The 16,123-nt window shown below is 24.3% G+C and overlaps 1 protein-coding gene across 3 annotated transcripts in view; it reads right to left on the bottom strand.

Annotated features, from left to right (window-relative positions):
- Positions 1-7,992: 7,992 nt before the first annotated feature.
- LOC145835723 (uncharacterized) overlaps positions 7,993-16,123 on the bottom strand; it is a 30,613-nt gene continuing 22,482 nt past the window's right edge. For 2 of the 3 annotated variants that reach the window (XM_082943427.1, XM_082943429.1), the window contains exons 17-23: positions 15,683-15,842; positions 14,856-14,947; positions 14,431-14,542; positions 13,643-13,804; positions 13,120-13,245; positions 12,503-12,742; positions 7,993-8,478 (exon numbers count right to left, since the gene is read on the bottom strand). In XM_082943427.1, the coding sequence (XP_082799553.1) occupies positions 8,290-8,478; positions 12,503-12,742; positions 13,120-13,245; positions 13,643-13,804; positions 14,431-14,542; positions 14,856-14,947; positions 15,683-15,842 (1,081 nt within the window). In that variant the 3' untranslated portion in view covers positions 7,993-8,289. Of the gene's footprint in view, positions 8,479-12,502; positions 12,743-13,119; positions 13,246-13,642; positions 13,805-14,430; positions 14,543-14,855; positions 14,948-15,682; positions 15,843-16,123 lie in introns of those variants that run through there. The other variant, XR_014369865.1, reaches the window with a different exon arrangement.

The following is a 16,123-nucleotide window of genomic DNA, read 5'->3' as shown; positions in this document are numbered from 1 at the left end:
AAAAAATAAGTTTTTAAATATGCATATAAAAAAAACTGTTTAAGAAAAAGTAAATTACGAGCATGGTTGTAAATTTTAGATTGCTTATAAAAGTGTTGTATTTATACAACTACAAAGTTTTGATGGTTTAAATTAACCAAAAAAAACAAGAAATACCAAAAGTAAGTTATTAGTAACTGAGAGTAAATTATTTATTAAAATAAGTAAGAAATGTTTTATGCCATAGTAGACGTTACTCTTAAAAACTATCATATTTACAACTATTTTTATGTAGCTTGTTTTTTCAAATATAGTGTTAAATCATATGAAGTTTTTTAAACTTATCGACTGTTTTTGTAAAAACTAAACTATGCTTTTAACAACTTTCAATAAAATATTTTGGGTGTAGATAACAAAGTAATTATTTCGTTGTGAAGTCAAGTTTATAAATTATATGTAGTTACAAAAGGTCATCGAAGATATGTACTCAAATGAAACTTGTGCTTTGTATTGAACCTTTCTAATTAACGTAAACATAATTTTATCTTAAATACTTTTAAAAATTAAATAACTGTCATTTTTTAATTTTTTGTCATATACTTTTTTTAAAACTAAGTTAATTAATTTGGTTAGCTTCATAAATTGCTCATAAGTAAGTCTGTTTTAGATTAAAATTATGAAATTTCATTATACTTTTCATATCATTCGCGAAACTTCGTTATTTTTTAAACTTTGTACGACACACACTGTCAAATATTTAAATTGACAAAGTTCTTAGCCGTATGACTTGAATTTTTGTCCTGAGATAAAGTTTTAAAGTTAGGCATGCAAGAGGTTAATTTATTTTTGAAAACTTTTTTAAAACGTTTACTTTGGTGATTAAACATATATATTACGTTAAATCACGTTGTTAGCAAAATCACGATAAAGGCATATGATGCGATATTGGTATACTGGTAAACAAACATAGAGTACTTTAAAAAAACAGTATTTAATACAAAATAGAACAGATTGTAGAAATTTAAAGCAAATCTTAAAAATAAATGCAGATATTTTTTTTTATAAGAAAGTTTTCTGATGTGTTAAGAATTAACTCTATTAACAGCAACTATTTTTGATGTTTAAAGTTTTAAAGAAATGGAAATTCACATAAGTATAGTTGAAATTACTGAAGTTTAAAACAGAAATTAGACTAAAAATTATATTACAGTTTACACTTTATATAAACAATTGAAGCTAATAACCTTAAAGCTACAATGTTTATTAAACGACAAAAAACCGTCAAAATAATTGGTTGTTGGTATACAAAAAACCTTGTGGTTTTCAAGTCATACACTGCAAATACAGTTTTACGTCTTTTCCAGGTCAGTATTTTTGTATTATTTTCAATACAACTTTAATTTATTTTTATCATTTTATTATATTTATACTATAGATGACTTTCCCTTACAACTCTAAGAATTTTGAGTTAAGCATCAAAACTTCTTCACGTACCTACAAACCTACTGTGCAAATTTTATACAAATATCTGTGTCGGTATTTCTTGGGTTTTCTGCTTGTTATTTTCAACATAATAACACAACAGCAGTCTCAAATGACGTATACACATAAGCAATGTAGCTGATCAGTTATAACCAACATAATATTAATTTTTGTTGTTTAAACTTAATACATCGAGCTAATAATGAAATAAACTCTGTTATGATTTAGTTTTATGATTTAAAAAAAAGGTGTTATGAAAATAAATTAAACCGTTGAAAAATTTAATTAAATTAGTAAAAAGTACAAAAAAGTCCGACGACAACGTAGCTAAAGATTGGTAGTTTTATTTGGTGCTTGTTAAAACTAAAAACATCTATTTCATACAAAACCATATATAATACATTACAACGTAGTTATAAGAACGCTATGTAAAAGAAAGCTTTTACTACAAATAAGTCACACAGGATAGCCACAAAAAAAGTAACACTAATAAAAAAACAGCCAAACACTTGTTCAAAAAAGGTTTTTTGAAAAAAATCAAATAAGTTTTAATATTCTAATAGATTAATAAAGTATGGATATTGGAATGAAACTGTTGTTTTTATTTTAAAGATAGCCATATAAAAAAGCTGTTTTCCCCAAAGGAGCATCTAGTATAGCGTTATAAATTCACAGTCAAGCGTTGTACAATGTTTGTAAGTACGACTGTTTATTTATTGCATTTAGCTGACAATTTTGAAATTTTTATAGTATGTTATGGGTTTTTATTATTAGATTTCTATGGGTAATGGGTAGGTGTCAGAAATTTAAGAAGCGACATTTTAGCACAAGCTCACACTTTTTAAATCGAAACAGTTTAGTATTATAACTGATTAGGATATTATCGTTTATTCATTGGAAAACATTGTTTCAAAGAAAAAAATTATAAATATAAAAGTTCTTAATTAAAACAATTAAAGCTCGTGCAAAAGTGAAGCTCTCTGCAAAAGTGACAAGGCGAATCGCCATCAGGGGCGTATTTTCAGTGGTTTGCTGTTTCCTGTGCGATCCCTAAAAAAATTGGATTAAACGAAATGAAAAAGTGATTGAATATATTGTTCCTTTGAATTAGTTTACTTTTATTTAATATCCACATGTTTTCTTTTATTGTATAGAGTAAAGTTTAGTTTGAATTTTTGAAAAAAGCTATGTACCTTTTGAAGTTGTTTTTTAATTTTTTGTATAGTTATTTGTCTTAATTAAAAAAGGTTGCTCAATTTACTGAAATCTAAAGAACTTATTTAAATAAAGATGTGCAAATTAAATCATTCATTTACAACCAGGTTTCGGTGAAAAATTGCGACCTCTCCAAGTAAAATAGAATAGTTGTAGTTTGTAGAAAAGTTTGTAAAAACTATAAAAATGTGGAATAACTATGAAATTTAAATATTTAATAAAAGAAACTTTTCATTCAAAACCAACCAATTAAAAGTCTTATAAAAGCTGTTTTTGAATATTTTTGCTACTCAAAAGGTTTTATTTTTAACGTTGAAAACTTTTGACCAAATCACGTGTTGCTTTTTTAAAATATCAGAAAAAACGTAGTTTTATAATTCATATTTTTATCAAATTGTAAAACAGCTGTTCACTTTGTTTTAAAAGTAATGTTTTTTTTTTAATTTGATTTTTAGCTAAATTATTTTAACTGAATCTGCTTGACTAAGTAGTTTATGTGCTTTAAATGCTTGACTACTTTTACGCCCCTGATTGCCATACGTAAGGTTAGCCAACAAAAATGTTGTAGTTCATCCTTAGACAAAAACTAATTTTTACGATGACAATGTTTTCTTTATAACTGCACCAAAATCTAGAACTGCTTGGAGTTTAAAAAAATGTGGAAATGAAAACATAAACAAAATATGATCGTAAAAGTATTTGATTACTAGTAATAGTTACGTGCGGAAGAAGTTACTTGTAGGAAGTGCAGCTGCATGAACTTTATAAAATGATATTGAAGCTAGTATTTTTTTTAACTCTTTTGTCTTTTTTTTGTTGTTGTAAAAACTAACAACATAGTACAAATGTAGGCGCTTATTAACTGTATGATTTAATTCTTTACTTGTTTTGAATCTAAATAGTTTGTTTTTTTAAAAGTTTGTTTTCATTTTAAAACCCAAGTAATATAGTTGTGCGATTGATTTTATTTAAAAAAGGAAAAAGTCGTAATTAAAAAATTTGTACTTTCATAATAATTACTTGTTTCTAAAATCAAATAAATTTTACACTAGATCTTCTATTCCGGAGCTAATTATTCTTGACAGTAGTTTAAACATGTGCAACTTTAAGTAGAACAAAAAGATTGTGCATCCAAAGCTTAAAACTTTCCAAAAAGTAGCAAAAATTTTCAAAATTTCTACCTTATGTTTCTAATGTGAATTTCAAAATTACCCTTAAATATTCCTATGACCTAGTTTCATCTTTTGCTGTCTATAATATATAGTGTAAATTTCAAAATGAATTTTGTGCACCCCTAAAATTCTCTAAACGGTAAAATAAGTTTTGTGCACACTGCTCTAGATTTTACTAGTAGCACCACTAACCAGTAAGCTTTTAGTGGTTTATTATGAGCTCCAAAAATGATTTCACAGAGAACTAAAAACCTTATCAGCGTCTTCTTAGCACTTCAAGCAGCTAAAAAGACCTACTTGTTCATTTAACCCCGAGCTAAATACAATACCTGACAATCACAATGTGTTGTCGAAACCACATGTGTAAACAAATGTGCTAGCAGAGAATTATGAAATTAACAGATTCAAAACAAAATGTATCTATGCTTAATGATGAAGTAAATCATATTCTACCAAAGTTTTCCGTTTATATACATAAGAATTGCATAAGTATAGCTAAAGAAACATTGGGCTCGAGTTCGGAGTGATATTCAAAACTCAGAGACTGTTGACATTAAACTATTATTTTAAAAGATCTAAAAACTACATTTTAAAAATATTTAAAAAATAATTTTTTTATATTTATTGGTTGAAAAACTATTGTTCTCAAAGTATTTTTTAACCACGATAAGACTAGTTATATTACTTGTAACAGGGTTGCCAAAGGTTTTTTAAAATTTCTTCTATGTTTTTTGGTTCAGTTTTTGTATAAAATTAAATTTAGTGAAAAGATTGTCTTAAATATTATAACAAAGTTAAAAAGATACTGAAAAGCTTCCTTGAATGTGATTTTTTAGTAAAAAATTTTAATGGTATTTTTTCTGAAAATATAGATTTTTCGTATAAAATCGATACTTTGTTGTATATTTAAAATTGCAGGATTTTTAGTGATTTTGGTTTGAAATTGCAGGTTTTTCAAATTTTTGAAAATATATCTATTTTACCTAAATTCTAAGTTTTTCAAGGATTCCAGGTTTTTGCCAACCCTGTTAAAACTTCTATGTGTTCTAAAAAAAATAAAATATCTATGTTATGATGTAAATTAATAATGTTAAAACTTTCTGTATGGTATAAAATCATTATTTAAAAAGTATACACTAGAAATTTCAAGTCTGGAAAGTATTTGATTACAAAAAATATATCTTTTATTAGCTATGTACAGGGTTGCCACTCTTTGAGCCAAAAAATCTTCCCTGAGTGACCAAAAATTTCCCTGAGTAACCTTAAATTTCCCTGAGTATTTTTCAAACCTTAAAAAAAAAAATTCTCTTCTAACACAAATTATTAATACCTCATTCTCGTTTTTCTTCTTTAATAATAAAAGAAAGGTTGTATGTGTATGCTTCTGCATTAAATTTATGAAAAAAACTGTTTTCAAAAACTCAATCTTAAAAGGTTTAAATCAATTAAAAATTAAAAACTAAATTTTTGCACAACTTTGTGTAAACTTATTAGTTAACTTTCTACATAAAAGAATATAGTTTAATTTGTTTGACATTTTAATTGACAAAATTTAATTATACTATAATAATAATTTCACATGAAAAACTCACTTAAATGCGTACATAATAACTTCATTATGACTTGTATGTCTTTCCTAGCAACTGTTCTGAAGGCAGTAAATAAAACTTAAAAGCTTAACATTATTGTAAAAAAACCTGCAAAAAGAAAGTTTAAAGAAATAGCTAAAGAAATATCTTATATCAAAGTACAACTTAATACCTAACAACTGATACAAAATAATCTAAAATTAAATTTTTTTTATGTCTTTTAGATGTTCATACACAATCTATTTTAAATAACTGAAAACATAATTTTGATTTTAGAACAATTTCACATTACCTAATAAAAAAATCTTAATACTGTTTTTTTAAGTATGCAATTTCTAAATCAATAGTTTTAATTTTATTTTCAAGTTTATTTGCGTTGTCCTTAGCAGCTATTCCTCTTGCTAATAATTCTTTCATTGCTTCTAAATCAGACTGTTTGTTGGCATCTGCAGTATATTTGTCATAGTCTTCATTCAAACATTTGAGTTGCTTTGTAAGTTTACTTTTTTGTTCTCCTAACTTGCTCAAAGCATCACCTTTATTTGGAACATTTTTAGCAAAGCGCTGTTGCTCAAGATATGCCAAATATTGGGCCCTAGAAGATTTTAAAAATTTTAACAATTCAGAACTTAGTTCAACTGTGCTTGGTTCTAGACTGTTTGCATATAGATGATCTTTGATCATTCTTCGGGACCTTATTGTCATCTCTCCCATATTAGTTAATATTACTTCCTTATTTAAGCTAATGCCCCGTTCAACACTTGCCTGGCCATTGTGAAGCACAAAAACAGCCTCAAGGACTCTTGTTAAATCTTTATACTTGCTTGGGATATCAATGTGTCAAAATAAAAGGTGTCTAAACTGTGACTTTTTTCAAGAAAATTTTCAAAAAGTATTTGAGTGTTAGAATAACTTAACAAATCAATGTATTGATTAATGCTGTCATCACCCTCTTTTGCTTTTAGTATCTTCATGCTGACAAGTTGTTGGACCAACCTTGTAAAGTTTCTGACACAACGGTCTTTACCCATTCCAATTAGACATGCCGGATTTAAAACAGCAGCCCTTCTTAAAAAGTTCAAACCAACAGTCATTCCTGTTTTAGTTTTTTTTATTATAGCAAATATAAAAAGTTTACATTCATTCTGAAATGACTTGAACAAAAATGACTTGTTTATTAGAACTTTTCAATGAATAGTTAACAACAACTTTCGTTTCTCTAAACTGTTTGATTTTACTTGAGTAAATATAAATTTAAAACTAAAAAAAAACTACAATGTTAATACTAAGAATATTGAAGAACTAGCCGCAAGGCTAAAAAAATTCAAAATAACCACTTAAATAAAAAAAATTACTACTTTTGAACAAAATATTGAAACTGGATTAACTAAACCTCATTCTAGATCTAGAAAAAAATTTCCCTGAGATTTTCAAAAACTTCCCTGAAATTTAGAGAAAAAATCAAAACTTCCCTGAGTTTCCCTGAGTTAAAAGAAAAATGCCAAAATTCCCTGAGTTTCCCTGAGATTTTCTACAGTTTGAAAATTCCCTGAGATTCCCTGAATTCCCTGAGTGTGTGGCAACCCTGTATATAAGCAAATGGTTTTAAAAAAATCTCCTAAATCTTAAATTTCAAATGTTAACAACTTTTGAAAAAATAACATATATGTTTTACAAAAAACACTCAAAATTAAGATTTTAATTTGCTATTATTTATTAATGGCGATTAAGCAAAGCACTTTATATGAAAAATTGGCTCGAATTTATTGATTTAACTTAAATGTTGTAAACAAACATAATGATTTTTATTAACTTCAATAACACTAATTTTACAAGTAAATATTCAGTATTATATAACTTAAGATGTAAAACTTATTTGTACAAATTGTTTTAGTAATAACGTAACAACGAAATTAATTTAACAAAAAACAACACATTTTTGAATGACTGAATCAAAGTTTTAGTAACAAAAACGTACTTTGTAAAAGATAAAAGATAGTAGGACGGTAAAAAATAAGAGCAAGAGTATTTTGTGTTCAAACATAAAAAGAATTCGTTAACAAAATTAATATAAAAAGCACCAAAAACATAATTATCACAGTGGGAAATAAAATCACAATTGTACAAAGTTGTTTGGTCTTAGAAGCAGGTTTTATTTTAAATTATGTCGAAAAAAATATTTAGTGCATAATTTAATAGTTGGCACTTTTAACATTATCTCTTTTTGATATGAAATAAAACTATTGACTTTTACTAAATATTGGCCTTGTTTAAAAAAAAGTATTAAACACGTATTGATACTAAACATAAAATTTTAACTGTGATTATCATTTTCGAATGTTAGTTCAAAAATATATGAAAGTGTTTAAAACTAATGGCAACAAAAAAAATAATAGTTTTTTAAAATTATTCGGAATTTCAATAATTTTAATTTGGAAGTTTGTAAAAAAAATAATTTTATAAGAAAAGTATATAAGAAAAAATGAAAATAAAAAATGTACAAAAAAAGTTCAAAATTTTACAAACAGACAATTTTATAAAGTCAATCTTGGCTTTTTATAGTAGACAAAAATATATTTTTAATTATTTAAACTTTAGGTAGTAAATGACTATAATAATATTCTTTAATGTAATTATTTTTAGAACTAAAGTATTTTTTATATAAAAACATTTAATTACTTAAATTAAACTGTTTAACTAGTTTTATTTGTAAACAAAAATCTTTAACTTTTCTTAATATTTTTTTGCAAAATCTTCAATGACATTTCATTTAACTTGTAAATAAATCAACATTGTATTGAAACTTTATACTTATTAAATTTAAATATAATTCTAGATTTTCATCAAAATATTTAACTAGTAATTTCACTGGTAACTCTGCTGATAAGTCTGGATAAAATATCGTTTTTTTCATGTTCATTGTTGTACCGTTTATCCGAATCCTTCTGCCTTCGTTCGGTTAATTGAAGCGCCTTCATCATATTGTTGTTTTCACAATACAATTCTTTAACCAGATTCTCACTTTTCGTTAATCTTTCGTACTGTAAAGAATTATATTTATCATCATATTAATTTTTTTTCATAATAAATAGAAAAACTTAAAGGTCTCTCGCCCGGATACTGATTAATATTATTATTATTTACAGTTTTAATATGCTAAGAACACAAATTTTATTACACAAAATTTCATGAAGTTCTGCTAATTACTGGATATACAATTTTTAATAAACAAAAAATCTGAAATTAATAGACTTTTGTTCATCTTTTTACAGGGTTACCACTGGTTTTTGGAAAATTTTCCCAGATGTTTTATATTCTTCCAAGTTTTTAAAAGTACACGTTTTTAGGTCTATTTTTAGTTTAAATTTATGTTTAAAATAAAAAACCGTGTTAGATAGCATAACAACATTCAAAAAAATAATTTAATGCGACTTTAAATGTGTTTTTAACGATAAAATAATTTTGTTGATGACCAAAAAGCTTATCAATATGATAATTTTTTGTGTCAATTCTTACTACTTAACATATAAATATTGTTTAAAATTCCAGGTTTTTTAGAGATCTTTGTTCAAAAGTCCAGATTTTTCTAGGTTTTTTGGCAACGTGTTTTTATTAAATATACTCATTAACTTAATAGTTTTAAAATGAAATCTAACAATCAATTTAGTCTTGTTCATCTCCTTATTGAGTTTGCTCAAAATTTATTATTTTAAAAAAACAAACTAACAATCAATTTGGTCTTGTTCATCTCCTTATTAAGTTTGCTCATTAATTAATTAATTTAAATAAACAAACTAACAATCAATTTGGTCTTGTTCATCTCCTTATTAAGTTTGCTCATAATTTATTAATTTAAATAAACAAACTAACAATCAATTTAGTCTTGTTCATCTCCTTATTAAGTTTGCTCATAATTTATTAATTTAAAAAAACAAACTAACAATCAATTTAGTCTTGTTTATCTCCTTATTAAGTTTGCTCATAATTTATTAATTTAAATAAACAAACTAACAATCAATTTAGTCTTGTTCATTTCCTTATTAAGTTTGCTCATAATTTATTAATTTAAAAAAACAAACTAACAATCAGTTTAGTCTTGTTCATCTCCTTATTAAGTTTGCTCATAATTTATTAATTTAAATAAACAAACTAACAATCAATTTAGTCTTGTTCATCTCCTTATTAAGTTTGCTCATAATTTATTAATTTAAATAAACAAACTAACAATCAATTTAGTCTTGTTCATCTCCTTATTAAGTTTGCTCATAATTTATTAATTTAAATAAACAAACTAACAATCAATTTAGTCTTGTTCATCTCCTTATTAAGTTTGCTCATAATTTAATAATTTAAATAAACAAACTAACAATCAATTTAGTCTTGTTCATCTCCTTATTAAGTTTGCTCATAATTTATTAATTTAAAAAAACAAACTAACCATCAATTTAGTCTTGTTCATCTCCTTATTAAGTTTGCTCATAATTTATTAATTTAAATAAACAAACTAACAATCAATTTAGTCTTGTTCATCTCCTTATTAAGTTTGCTCATAATTTATTAATTTTAATAAATAAACTAACAATCAATTTAGTCTTGTTCATCTCCTTATTAAGTTTGCTCATAATTTATATTTAAATAAACAAACTAACAATCAATTTAGTCTTGTTCATCTCCTTATTAAGTTTGCTCATAATTTATTAATTTAAATAAACAAACTAACAATCAATTTAGTCTTGTTCATCTCCTTATTAAGTTTGCTCATAATTTATTAATTTAAATAAACAAACTAACAATCAATTTGGTCTTGTTCATCTCCTTATTAAGTTTGCTCATAATTTATTAATTTAAATAAACAAACTAACAATCAATTTAGTCTTGTTCATCTCCTTATTAAGTTTGCTCATAATTTAATAATTTAAATAAACAAACTAACAATCAATTTAGTCTTGTTCATCTCCTTATTAAGTTTGCTCATAATTTATTAATTTAAATAAACAAACTAACAATCAGTTTAGTCTTGTTTATCTCCTTATTAAGTTTGCTCATAATTTATTAATTTAAATAAACAAACTAACAATCAATTTAGTCTTGTTCATCTCCTTATTAAGTTTGCTCATAATTTATTAATTTAAAAAAACAAACTAACAATCAATTTAGTCTTGTTCATCTCCTTATTAAGTTTGCTCATAATTTATTAATTTAAATAAACAAACTAACAATTAATTTAGTCTTGTTCATCTCCTTATTAAGTTTGCTCATAATTTATTAATATAAATAAACAAACTAACAATCAATTTAGTCTTGTTCATCTCTTTATTAAGTTTGCTCATAATTTATTAATTAATAATAAACAAACTAACAATCAATTTAGTCTTGTTTATCTCCTTATTAAGTTTGCTCATAATTTATTAATTTAAATAAACAAACTAACAATCAATTTAGTCTTGTTCATCTCCTTATTAAGTTTGCTCATAATTTATTAATTTAAATAAACAAACTAACAATCAATTTAGTCTTGTTCATCTCCTTATTAAGTTTGCTCATAATTTATTAATTTAAAAAAACAAACTAACAATCAATTTAGTCTTGTTCATCTCCTTATTAAGTTTGCTCATAATTTATTAATATAAATAAACAAACTAACAATCAATTTAGTCTTGTTCATCTCCTTACTAAGTTTGCTCATAATTTATTAATTTAAATAAACAAACTAACAATCAATTTAGTCTTGTTCATCTCCTTATTAAGTTTGCTCATAATTTAATAATTTAAATAAACAAACTAACAATCAATTTAGTCTTGTTCATCTCCTTATTAAGTTTGCTCATAATTTATTAATTTAAAAAAACAAACTAACAATCAATTTAGTCTTGTTCATCTCCTTATTAAGTTTGCTCATAATTTATTAATATAAATAAACAAACTAACAATCAATTTAGTCTTGTTCATCTCCTTACTAAGTTTGCTCATAATTTATTAATTTAAATAAACAAACTAACAATCAATTTAGTCTTGTTCATCTACTTATTTAGTTTGCTCATAATTTATTAATTTAAAAAAACAAACTAACAATCAATTTAGTCTTGTTCATCTACTTATTTAGTTTGCTCATAATTTATTAATTTAAAAAAACAAACTAACAATCTATTTAGTCTTGTTCATCTCCTTATTAAGTTTGCTCATAATTTATTAATTTAAAAAAACAAACTAACAATCAATTTGGTCTTGTTCATCTCCTTACTAAGTTTGCTCATAATTTATTAATTTAAATAAACAAACTAACAATCAATTTAGTCTTGTTCATCTCCTTATTAAGTTTGCTCATAATTTATTAATTTAAATAAACAAACTAACAATCAATTTAGTCTTGTTCATCTCCTTACTAAGTTTGCTCATAATTTATTAATTTAAATAAACAAACTAACAATCAATTTGGTCTTGTTCATCTCCTTATTAAGTTTGCTCATAATTTATTAATTTAAATAAACAAACTAACAATCAATTTAGTCTTGTTCATCTCCTTATTAAGTTTGCTCATAATTTATTAATTTAAATAAACAAACTAACAATCAATTTGGTCTTGTTCATCTCCTTATTAAGTTTGCTCATAATTTATTAATTTAAATAAACAAACTAACAATCAATTTAGTCTTGTTCATCTCCTTATTAAGTTTGCTCATAATTTACTAATTTAAATAAACAAACTAAAAATCAATTTAGTCTTGTTCATCTCCTTATTAAGTTTGCTCATAATTTATTAATTTTAAATAAACAAACTAACAATCAATTTAGTCTTGTTCATCTCCTTATTAAGTTTGCTCATAATTTATTAATTTAAATAAACAAACTAACAATCAATTTAGTCTTGTTCATCTCCTTATTAAGTTTGCTCATAATTTATTAATTTAAATAAACAAACTAACAATCAATTTAGTCTTGTTCATCTCCTTATTTAGTTTGCTCATAATTTATTAATTTAAAAAAACAAACTAACAATCAATTTGGTCTTGTTCATTTCCTTATTAAGTTTGCTCATAATTTATTAATCTAAATAAACAAACTAACAATCAATTTAGTCTTGTTCATCTCCTTATTAAGTTTGCTCATGGCGTCCAAGTAATTGTTCTTCCAAACATTCTTCATCTCCTCTTTATTCCGATCCTCCAGCAACCTCAACTTCTCTTCTATTTTCTTCATCTTCTTCTTCCTGGATCTCAGGTCTTTTCTCAACACCTTGTTGGTTTCCATCAGGTCCGATTTGTTGATCGTTTCCAAATTAGACACGTCTTTTTTAAGTGCGCGTACCTTTAGTTTTTTTTAATATAAAAATTAAAATACTATAAAAACTGACATAACAAAAACTTAAGAGTTGTTTTGTAACAATAAACAAGATTTATACATTTATTTTTATAAGTATTTAAAACAAATGTATTTCCTATAATTTGCTGAAACATGACGTAAGCTCTTATTTGAAAACTTATTTCAAACAATAAGCAATGTCTGAAGCTTACATATAGTTATAGACTTGTAGTTTTTTTAAGTTAGAATTATTTTTTATAAACTTGTGTTTGCTTTTTAAACAGTGTCGTTAGAATTTAGCTATTTACCTTCTATACTGAACATTTAAAACAACTTTTCTCACAAATTAGACGAAAACCCATAAATAAACAAAAATAACAAACTTTCTCGTTAGCTTTTTGTTTCTTTTCCTCCAATGTTTTATTAGCAAGTTGTGATTGTTCTAATAGCTTACACTTTTCTGAATACAATTCCTCATTTTGATTTATTTTCTTCGTAGCTTCTTCTAACTGGTTTTAATTTAATAAACTAGATAAACATGAACAACACTATCAAGTACACTACTTGGAAAAGCAATCAAATTTATAAAATTCTCACGTTTTTTACTAGAAACTTAAGCTAGTTAGTCCTTAATGTAAAACTCAAAATACTAAAAACTTAACAAAGTAAAAACTAAATATTTAAGAAATCTAAATATTCAAAAAGGATTTTAGGCAACTTAGTAGTACATCAAGTTTATATGTTTTTTCAAGCAATTCAATAAGTAATAATTCGCTCAAAATTTTTCAACAAAAATACAATATAACTTATTGATAAGTTTTTTGACTAAAAATAATCATCAACTAAAATTATTAAAGTCTTATTTCAAATTAAGATAAATAAGGATTTTTATTATTTATCACTAACTGTTTCCTGGAGAATACTGATATCTTTCTTTTTATCAATCAATTCATCAGCTAAACTTTCAACTAATTCGTTCTGTTTGTTCAATTCCTCAATATTTTCACACAAGTCTTTGTTTGTTGTCTTCGTGTGAGATAGTTCCTCTTTTAAGTCAGTTACTAGATTCTGTTACATAGAAATTAACAATTTTTAAAAAATTTTATAATATGTTTTCAATTTACTTTAAGCATTTAGATTTTTACATGGACATTTATAGTTAGTTTTTAATGGACTGCATAATTTTTTATTCATCACTATGTCATTAGATCTAAAAACTTTTTCACTGAAATATTAAGACATCTTTTTTGTGATGGTTGTATAAAAAATTCACTGCCTCGATTATTGCACAATCAGTTGATTTAATTGTACACAAATTATTTGTTTTATATTAAAAAAATATATAAACTGATAAAACTGTTGTACGAAATTTAGTTGTTATCTAACATAAAAGCATAAAGCTTTTTTGGTCAATATAATATTAGTCTTAAGCAGAAACAAGTAAGAGTAAACAACATACGTCAAACAGTTCTTTGTTAGACAAAGTTAAAGGAATTTTGTCAACTTTGATGGTTTCAAACTCAAGTAAAAAATATGAAATTTAATTAATAAATGGTTTAACTGGTAAAAGTTTTATACAGTTTTAATACTTACCTATGAATTTAAGGATAGAGCAATTTTGTTAAACAATTAAAACACTATAAAACTGAAGATTTAAATTAAAGTTAAAAATATTACTAAAACTGTAAACAAACTTGTAATTGAGTGACTTTTTCTGAACTCGACGTTTCAAATTCGTTTATTTTTTCTTCTAATTCTTTTTCTTTTTCACGTTGAACTTTCTCTTGGAACTCATGCATTTCCTCACTGTGATAAATTAAAATATTTTATATAACTATGGTATGATGATCTGTGATTGTTTATCTTTATAAAATGAAGATAAATGTTGAAAAACTTATGTTTACATAATTTACAGTTGAGCTTTGTTATAATTTATCGTAGTAAATCACATTTTTTTTATTAACTATAATTACACTCAAAAGTTAAGACATATACTTTTAGTTTATGTTTTTTTAAAACAATTTATAAAAATTATATATTAGAAAGAAAAAAATATTTAACTTAGTGAAATAGTAAATGTAATTTAATAACTTATGTATTCAAAAATACAAAATCTTACTTTTGTATTTTGATTAGTTGTTCGAAATCTTTTTCCATTTGGACTCTCAGTTCACTAAATTGTTCATGTTTTTCGCTTTCCGATAATGAACTCTAAAATTAATAAATTTATAAAATAAAGCAGGTTGTAATTGTTTTATTGTTTCTCACTAGCCAATTATGAACTCTGTTAGTATAAAAAAATGTAAAAAAAAAAAATAATAACATGTTATTATACTTTTAACTTGTAACTTTCCGATAATGACTTCTGTTAAGTGAAAATAAATAAAAGATAGAAAAGAAAAAATCGTTATAAAATTTTAATATTTATCACTTTTCGTTAATGAGTTATGTTAATAACAGACTTAAAATAAAATAATAAGTCAGTTATCAAATAATATATGAAGGACTATCATTGTTTTGGTGTGTCTTTACATATATGGCTTTAGATAAAAAATCTGAATCATTGACTAAGACATATATAAAAATTTGCAAACAAAAATTAAGGTGTAAATGTTTTTAAGAGTAAATTATCTTATATAATGAAAAGATAGATATTTATAAGTTGAAGTATCTATTGTTTTATATGTTTTGGTTTTAAGAAAACAAATAGAGAGATCTCAACTACTGGAGGAGAAATACTGAATTTATTATTTCAAGACTTTATTTTACAAACTAAGTTTCGGTCAAAGACATCGTCAGTGATTAAATAAATCTTATTCAAATAGAAATTATTCTTTAAAAGTCAATAAAAATGTTTACAAAAACTATTTATAAACTTAAAAACTCAATACAACTTTTTAAAGCCTATAAAACTTGGTTGACTACAAAAACACAAAAGTTATTTACATTATGCAGCTTAGAGGTGGTAGCTTCTTCCAGTTGATATTTCAAATCTTCAACAATTTCCTGATTACTTTGTTCTGCTTTCTCTTTTGTTATTTCTATTTGATGCTCTATTTCTTTATTGAAACTGTCTTTCAATTTCCTAACTTCTTTTGTATGTGATCTAATAAATATACAAGTATTATAAAACTGTGAAAACACTCTTAATTTAAAAATTTAAAATCATGAAAATAATAACAAAAACTAACAATAAACTTCAGATTAGAAAGGTTTTGCATTAAAAAGCCAACTATAATTTGCAGAAAACAGTTTTACAAACTACAGTAACACACAATGAATCAAAATTTCAAAACTCAGTGTGAAAATGTAGACATTTGTGACAAAAATTTAAAAAAAACTAAATAAAATTAACTTCAACTAATATGTTTACTACACAATGCAATT

The sequence above is a fragment of the Thalia democratica genome, chromosome 5, assembly GCF_965202585.1.
Source record: "Thalia democratica chromosome 5, ktThaDemo2.hap1.1, whole genome shotgun sequence".
Classification (NCBI taxonomy): Eukaryota; Metazoa; Chordata; class Thaliacea; order Salpida; family Salpidae; genus Thalia; species Thalia democratica.
The sequence above is the reverse complement of the archived record's forward strand: the minus strand, read 5'-3'. Positions and strand labels throughout refer to the sequence as shown.